This window comes from Megascapheus bottae, chromosome 7 (genome assembly GCF_031878675.1).
Source record: "Megascapheus bottae isolate mThoBot1 chromosome 7, mThoBot2.hap1, whole genome shotgun sequence".
In the NCBI taxonomy this organism is placed as follows: domain Eukaryota; kingdom Metazoa; phylum Chordata; class Mammalia; order Rodentia; family Geomyidae; genus Megascapheus; species Megascapheus bottae.
The window spans coordinates 5,732,665-5,741,661 of record NC_143515.1 but is presented as its reverse complement, the minus strand read 5'-3'; the positions used below and the strand labels follow the sequence as shown (position 1 = coordinate 5,741,661).

The 8,997-nt window shown below is 39.0% G+C and overlaps 1 protein-coding gene across 1 annotated transcript in view; it reads left to right on the top strand.

Moving 5' to 3' along the window:
* Positions 1–366: 366 nt before the first annotated feature.
* The window catches only part of Il18r1 (interleukin 18 receptor 1), a 34,594-nt gene continuing 25,963 nt past the window's right edge, over positions 367–8,997 (top strand). Inside the window, exons 1-2 of the mRNA XM_090336299.1 lie at positions 367–601; positions 6,718–6,802. Of these exons, the coding sequence (XP_090192425.1) occupies positions 6,745–6,802 (58 nt within the window). The 5' untranslated portion in view covers positions 367–601; positions 6,718–6,744. The remainder of the gene's footprint in view (positions 602–6,717; positions 6,803–8,997) is intronic.

Sequence of the window (8,997 nt, the reverse complement as noted above, 5' to 3'; positions counted from 1 at the left end):
ACCCTGGCGGGCCCCACCTTCCAGCCACGCTGGGGAACTTAAGTAGAGGAACTGGTACCGGCTGGCCATGAGAAACAGGTGCATGCACAACCCACACCCCGGCTCCTCACGAAAACCACCCCCAAGCGGAAAATGCTTTTTTTTTTTTTTTACCATTCAGAGCGATCTACACTCACAGCACCCCATCCTAGAGCAGTACCCCAGTTCCCGAGATCGCTGAACTGATGGCCCTGGAGATTCTCCTCCCTGGACAGCGCCTAGGCCCAGACCTTCACTAGCCAGGGGTCCTGTTGTTGTGTGTGTGGGGGGGGGGGGCTGAGCCTTTGCTGTCCGTTTAATCTCCATGCTTCCCGAACAGCTTTCCCCTCCCTCCTTCCCTCCTCTGCCCCCATTTCTTTCTGGCTTTCCTGATCTCTTGATCACTTGAACTGCTAGTCTGCCCTGCCTGGCGGCCACGCCCCCCCTTTTTTTTGTTTCACAGTTGTCCCCCAAGCCAGCATTGGTTGACTGCCATCTGCATTCTGAATGCTCCTAGCAGCTCAGATCTAGAGTGACAGTGGGACTACAGCCCCTGGCCCCAGCCTGGGACATCCCTCTGAAGGTAAGGACAGAGGCCAACCCGCTGGGGGCCTTCCCCACTAAGGGGATGGGAAGGACAAAGAGAAGAGAGACAGAGGAGAGGAAGAGGAGAAAAATGAGGACTGAGCATAGAAATTATCCAAGACAATCTACTCACTTTAAGTGATAAGGACCCCTGTCCTTTATCAAGTGCTTACCTTGTATCTGACATTGTAAAAAGTGTCTTTTAAGTGTCTTCTATTCAATTAGTCCCTCCTAAGAACAAATGAAATGAAATGGCAGGATCACATTACTTAATTAAAAGCACTGTAACCCCTCTGAATATCAACTCTACAATAACAATTAAAACAAAAATAGATTTTAAGGACTGGGAGTTTGGCCTAGTGGTAGAGTGCTTGCCTAGCATGCACAAAGACCCAGGTTTGATTCCTTGGTACCACATATTTAGAAAAAGCCAGAAGTGGTGCTGAGGCTCAAGTGGTAGAGTTCTAGCCTTGAGAAAAATCCAAGGACAGTCCTCAGGCCCTGAGCTTAAGCCCAGGACTGGAAAACAAACAAACAAACAAAAAAAACCCAAAATAGATTTTAAAACAGGGAGGAAAAATAAGTACGGAGACCAAAGCACAGAGAGGTTCAGCAATTGATTCAAGGACATCCAGCTATTAAGAAATCTCAGATTCTTACCTAAAATTCTCTCATTCCAGAAGCTTTGATCTGATCAGGTATTAGAAGGCACAGTAGGATGCATGTTGATTACCAAAGCAAAGGATGACTAGACAATCCTAAATCAGAAGTAGGGATCAGAGATCTTTATGCATTTTATCCACTTGTATCCCTTTCCAGGACCTGTGCCAACACAGCCTGTGCTGTACATTGTGCTAAATCTGGGATTATCTTTCAGCCTTAGAGTTCAGTTGGGAGGGTGGGAGAGGAGGGTGTAGAATTCTAGAGCTAGATCTCTGTGGGGTCTGGGAATGGTGTTCCCATTCCCCAAATAGAGATTGTGATCACCCTCCAGGCAGGGTGTCTGCCTGCAGAGGTCACTGGGCATGTACTATTGGGTAATAGTACTTAGCAAGGTTTGCTGAGAAGTAATGATTGAGTCCTTGTTTACAAAGACTGTAGGCTCCTGGAAGGAGGGAGAATTGAGAGCTTAGTTCCTGTGGCAGGATGGCCTAGGCAGAGGCAGATGGGGGAAACATAGGAGGCGAGGTGACATGTACAAATACATGGGTGACAAAGGCAATGAGGTCATACTGATTTCTCCATTACAGATGGAAAACCCAATTTTACACAGGCTCTTCTTCCTGGAACAGAATGGTATATATGTAATCCGGGATCATTTATTCTCTTTAATTTTTTTTGAAATCACCATGCAGAGGAATACAACATTGGGTGTTGTAAGGCAAAGAATCAAATGTACAGAAAGCTCTGCTGGTAGGACGGGGGTGGGGGGGAGGATTCACTGGTGTTGATATGTTTTCTCAAGGAAGCTGATCTTAGCAGGTGCTGCTGTGACTGCTGAGGCTCCTCTATGCTGATGAGCTGAGGAGGGGGAGTCAGCTCAGCCAAATCAACTGGCTTTGGAGCTTGTGTGTTCATTTTGTCCCCCTGAATCTGAAATTCCTCATTAGAAAGTGGGTGGATACCTTGGAAAGGCTTCGGGCAACATTGCTTTTGGGGGCAGAGACTGACCTTCTCTCTATGTTACTAGGTTGTATAAATTCTGGATGAAAAACTATTTGTTTCCATTTAAGGGAGGTTTCATACTAGGTAAATGCTCTGCCCCTTGAGCTATTTCTCTGGTCCTTTTACTTTTCAGGCAAGTCTCTCATTTATGTCCAAACAGGCCTTGTAGCTAGGATGACAGACATGTCTGCCCATGCTCCGTTCACTGGTTGAGATGGAGTTTCTCAGGGCCACTGTTGGTCCTGAATCTTGATCCTGCTAATTCATTTCCATTTCATATTTGTGATTGCAGGTATGAACCACTATGCTAAACTTAGTAACTGCTCTTTATATGTGATAGACATACATACACATGTGATACATATTGTATCTTGAATATTAAAAACATGAATATCTGAATAGCTAGTATAATTGTTATTTAAATTATATTAAAAAGATGTGTGTTTACATCTGCCAGGGCTTTGTGCTTACTAGGAAGGCTGTCTACCATCAGAGCCACAACCCCTCATCCTTTTGATTTTAGTTTTTTTTTTTTTAATTAATTTTACCTGGACCAGCTGGCTTTTCAGATCAGGTCTCACTCACTTTTTTCCTCTAAAGTAGCTAGAATGACTTTTCTTTTTCCCCTCTAAAGTAGCTAGAATGACCCTACATCTGGTCCCTAAATTTCCTTTCGATCTGCACACTAATTCTGAAGATTGGTATCTCTCTCTACCTTGGCTGCACATTAAAATCAGTAGAAAGTTTATTTATTTTTGGCATTACTGGATTTGACCTCAGAGCCCTTTCCTTGCAAAGCAAGTGCCCACCTCCAGTCAGTAGGTAGTTTTGAGCACTGTACCACCAAATTACTCTGCCTTATTTATTTATTTATTTATTTATTTACTTATTTACTGTACAAGCTCCAGATGAGAACAATCGTCCTGGGCATTATGCTTTTTTGTTATGATATACTTGCAAAAATGTTTATAAAGTTGAAGATCACACAGTCTCAATAGATCTGCTGATGACTTATAACTCTGAAGAGTTTATGTGTATATATTTTGGAAATTTAATGCATCAATTAATCCAGCAAATGACAAACCAGCTAGCATATACCAAGTGAGCATATGTCATGTAATAACTGTCTTACAAAGAAAAGCAGAGGGAGAACTACATGTATCAGTCTTTGAACATGGGCAAGTGGTATGCTGGATTTTTCAGAGTGGTTAAGGCAGACCAGTAGTTAATCTGAGATTAACAAATTTGTAAAGAAAGATAAGACTAATGAATAAAGACTTACAATAATTACTACCTACCTAGGAAATATAAGCTCAGTTAAACTCTAATATGATAGACAAGGAAAGCAATTGTTTGTGATTTTTTTTAAGTTTAATGGTCAAATGAAAAAGGAACAAGGTCATAAAAATGAAGAAAAAAAGATTAGTACGCATTTCACTATTGAGAGAAAAGGAATGTTCTATATTTTCAAGTAACGGGGAAAAAAACCAAACTACAATTTAAGTGAGTGACTTGTTTGAGTATATCAACATAACATCCTCCATGCATTAACTGACCAAGAGAAGTTAAAAACCAAACAACTTATATTAAAAAAAATCCTACAAGTTTGAAAACTGGGAAAATTACATTGAGAAATGGTTAATAAACATGGAAATTGGATTCGCCATAATAGGTGATTAGTATTTGCTCATCGTAGGTATTTTACCTCTCTCCAATATTTAGTTAGCTTTAAATCATGAGAGTGCTTTTCAGGTGTGGTGGAAACTGTCTTGCCTTCCTAGGCAGGAATGAGAGCTGCAACAGCTTGGAATGAGGTTTGGCAGTGTGTGTTTACCATATTTAATATGTATTTGTCCCATCCACAGCCTTATCAAGTGGCAACACCAAAAATCATATATACATTACAAATATAAACAATAGTAGCTAACAGCTAGTTAGCTAGCTACCTAAAGTCTGAACACAAATCTTTGTTCTTAATAGACAAATTCTACCATTTAAACCATGCCCATACCCCATTTGTTTTAGCTTTAATTTTTCATGGTGGGTTCCTAGTCTTTTACCTTGGACATACATCCTTCTATCTCTACTTCCTGAGAAAACAGAATTATGTGTGTCACCATTCCTGGATTGGATTTTTTTCCCAAAAGTGGGGCTTGAACTCAGGGCTCGGTAGTTTTCCCTTAGCTTCTTTACTTAAGGCCAGTGCTCTGCCACTTGAGCCATAGCTCAACTGCTGGCTTTTTGGTGGGTCATTGGAGATAAGAGTTTCATGGCCTTTCCTACTGGGGCCAATGTCAAATTAACAACCACAGAAATCTCAACCTCCAGAGTAGCTGGGATGATGGACTTGAGCCATTACTGATTTTTCTTTTAGGTAGGTTTTAGTTCAGTAACTAATCTAAATGGTTCGCCACATATTTTTCAAGACTCTCACCTGAAATCTTTCCAAGAGAGAGGATTGTTACTGTCTCTCCCTTCCTTAAATGGTTAATAAAATTGAGGCACAGAGATAGTGCAAATGACTTGCCCAAAATTGTTCAGGATAGAATGGAGATTCACATCCAGCTAGACAGGTATCCTTGAAAGTTGATCCATACATTTTTGCATTTGTTGATTTTCTTGGGCTTATTTTATAATATCATCTATCTTGAAAGTGGCATTATGTCTGCATGAAGAAATACTAGGCACAAATCAAAATGGTATTAATAAAAGAATACTATGGTAAAAGAAACTGCTCTTTATGTAATAGTGATAATTAAACCTTTGTTTGAAAATACAAAGAAAAAGTACCAGAAATCATTCTAAAATATGAATGTTCAGACTTTCTTTTGGTCTTCATTTTGTAAAAGTTCTAAACTGAGAATATATTGATTTAGAAATAAGAAAAAAAAGTTTCAGAAAATAATCAAACAGAGCATGGAAAATATTCCTAAAATGTTAAGAATCATTAATATTTATGTTGTCCTATGTCTACTTTATAATATTTAGCTTAGTGTATTTGTGGGAGGGTATCCATAGTATTTCTGAGAATAGTTTCTTTTTTCCTAGAAATAAATTCATTACTAAATAAAATATTCATCTCTTAATTTCACACATACAACCTAGTAAGTACATTAACATTTTAATGCACACACACACACACACACACACACACACATACAGAGCTGTTTTTGCACACTAAGCTTGTTGTATGTTTCAGATTGAAACACAACACTTACTAGCTTGCTCAGTAATTTTAGTACCGTATCTTATGTAGATTTTGGATGCTTAAAAATGTTGATAACTACAAGGGCCGACCAGGCTAGAGGAGAAAGGTGGAATGAGGGAAACAACATGTTTTAAGATTTAAGAATAGACAGAGTTAATAATGAAATGTGTGTGAGTGGGAGGTGGGAAGTTTGAAGACAGAAGGTTCTGATATGAGCACTTGGTACTTTCCATGCATACTTACTCCTTTATCTTCATCAATATTACCTCTTGGAAACTCCACCAGCTATGTAGTGATAACATTCATGGCTTCTGGCTTTGTTTCTCAACTTCTTCCAGGATAACAGGAATTAATAGCCTTTTTGTTTGTTTGTTTTGTTTTTAGCAGGTGAAGCAAGTGTCAGTTTGGTGGGAGGAGAATTTCTCTGGGTGGAGAAATGGTTCCCAGATGTCTTTGAGTATAGGATGTTCTTATCATGCAACAGTTGAAGCCTCTTTATTTTGTGTGCTCTGGTGAAGAACACAGAGCCTGTGGGGCATCAGCAACTGGACCAAGAGTGCAGAGCTCCTCAAGGCTGTTAAGCTGTAAGGTTAGTTGGGGCTGGATGTCCCTGAAACCAAGTTCTTGATGTCCACCGAGTTTACTCTGTCCAGATTCAGAGGCACTCAGATGGATACCATGAGATTCGTGAGAAGTAAGGAATATGAGAATATTTATGAAATAGTTGGATGGAATAAATGGAGCCTTTCGCCATTCTGCTCTGTAAATCTTTTTTTTTTTTGCCAATCCTGGGCTTGAGCTCAGGGCCTGAGCACTGTCCTTGGATTTTCTCAAAGCTAGCACTCTACCACTTGAGCCTCAACACCACTTCCGGCTTTTTTCTGTGTATGTGGTACCGTGGGAATTGAACCTGGGTCTTTGTGCATGCTAGGCAAGCACCCTACCACTAGGCCAAACTCCCAGCCCCTAAAGGAGACTCATTTACAGAGAGGAAAAGGAGACTTCAGGAGAATGGAAGACACTTGAAGAGGTGTTGTGAAAGTCATAGGGCTAATAAGAAAAGGAGTACACCTCTGTGCTCCCTAGGCTCGCTTACTATAGTCTCGGATCCAAAAAAATTAATCTTCTGGACCATATTTTAAAGTTTGTTTGCTATAAAATGTTTTCCCAAATTTCCTTCCTGGGATAGGATGTTTCCGAGCAAAGGCTTTTTGCTTAACTTGTCTCATTCTGTTTTTCAGAGAAAACATTTGAAAAGAATCACAGCCATGCTTTGCAGGGAATTATTGTTGGCACTTTTGATTCTTAGAATTAAAAGCAATGAAGGTGAGTGATTATTTTTCATGAATATTTCATTAGCATGACGGTTGTAGTGTTTTTTATGGATCTGATTACCCACAATGCTGAATTTGGAATTTAGTGATTTAGAAAGCAGAGCAACTATATGGTATCAAAGGCATAGAAAATGAACAAAATCTTAGGAAGGGAATTAAATAAAGAAAATATAAATGATATTTCTGAAATAGGAAGATTAACTTCTTCAAATTTAAATGGAGACAGGCTGTAAAACTTTCTGTCTTGAAATACATTATATTATACGAGAAGAAAAAAGAAAACTAGCTCCAGGTTATTTGAAACTGAGGTAGGAACATCTACCTTTGTTATTGGTTTGTAGGAAGCTTTGAACATTCTCTTTCTTATGAGGAAATCAAAACATTGTGTCATTTTCAGTAGTTTAAGGGAAGGAAATAAGAATGGATCTTAAAATAATCTACAAAATTAACAAGGGTGAGGGAAAAGGTGGCTTGTGAGGAATGAGCATGAATGTTGAAAAGGGGTGACATTGACCAAGATGCATTGTATTCATAAGCTGCTTTATTAGGTGGCACCTCCTTTGTACAATAACTAAACATGATAAACTATTTTAAGAATCTATAAACAACACCTATGTGTGGCTGGAGATGTGTCTCAGGTGGCATAGCACTTGCCTAGTGAATAGGAGGGCCTGAGGTCCAAACTCCAGAACAACCAATAAAAACTAACTTTAATAATAATAATAATAATAATAATAATAATAATCCAGCTTTAGTACCAACTAGAAAGAATACCCAGAAAGACTGCTTAGAGGTGGATTCCCTGTAAGCGTCAAAGAAGGTATGGTTTGGAGATTTTTGTTTCCCATTGGGGAGGATATAGTGGCTCCATGTTTTAGAGAATTCTGTTGTTGAATAGAAAGGCTTTCCTAGGCTTTGAAGGAAGAAATAGGAACATAAAACGTTGATTTCTTTGGTTTGTTATGTAGGAGATTAAACATTGGGGTCCCATGACTTACACTGGGAAGTTCTGCTGAAGGTATAGCAGAGTTAAGGTATTACACTACCAAGTAATACACATGCAGTCTTGAGGTATGGTTATGTCAGTGGATCACATAGTCTTCTGAGGCTATCACTCGGGATTACCCAGATATTAAGGAATAAAGCAGATCTTTTCTCGATGTGATTTGTCAGAAACGACAGAGCTTGGTGCGGAAAGATTTATGCCATGGGTCCCATGTTTCCTGGATATGTGCCAAATACCTTGCTTCTTTATACCATGAAAATAAGTTTCAGGCACAAAACCAGGGGTACAGCCTGTTGTGTAAGATGGCTAAGTTCCAGCTCTCTGTTCCTTCACACACTTGGAGGGTATCATTCCCTGTAGACATACCTGTGAATGGTCTACATGTGGAAGTCACCCAATTTAGTTTAAGTTAGCTAACCACAGCCTATATTTGTTCTAACTCAAGACAACTTGAAGCCCTGACTTTATTCTGAAGGAATATAGTTTCTTGGCATGACTAAGTTTTTATACATTACTCGTGGAAGAATGTGAATGTCTGTTCTGACACTTTCAACTCCACATAACTTATATGCATTTCTGTAACCAAAGACCATTACTAACAAGTGTAATTGTGTAATCAATAAAGTCAAGTCTCCAATGTTAAATACACATAAGGTTAGATACCTAAAGCCATTAGTTTTAAACTTCTCATTCCCACCCTATTCCACATTAGATTCTTCAAAAATTAAATTATAACTGTCACCAAAGAGACATGAGTGGTATATTCACCAAGGTTAATTGCAAGGTTTGGTGCCTAAAACCATGAACTTTCCACTGCTCACCACCACTCTGGAAGAGTATATATTCCACATTAGGTTCTTCAAATGATAAATTATAACTATCTCCAAAGAGAAATGAATGTGTTTGTTCACAAAGCATTCATGAAACCCTTCCACTGTATAACTAATGTAAGCTAATACAAAAACAACACTCAGAGACACATGATGATACTTTGCTTTTGTTTTTGTTTTTTGGTTAGTCAAAGTTTAGAAACCTAGAAAAAAAGCCCATATTTCCCACAGGCCATTCTCCAATCATCCATAGCCCCAATATTTGTCTATGTATAGAAAAAAGAACCGGTCAACAGGTGCACAATGAGATATTGAATACCAAGGAGAAAAGAGCACAATCATGGTACATGT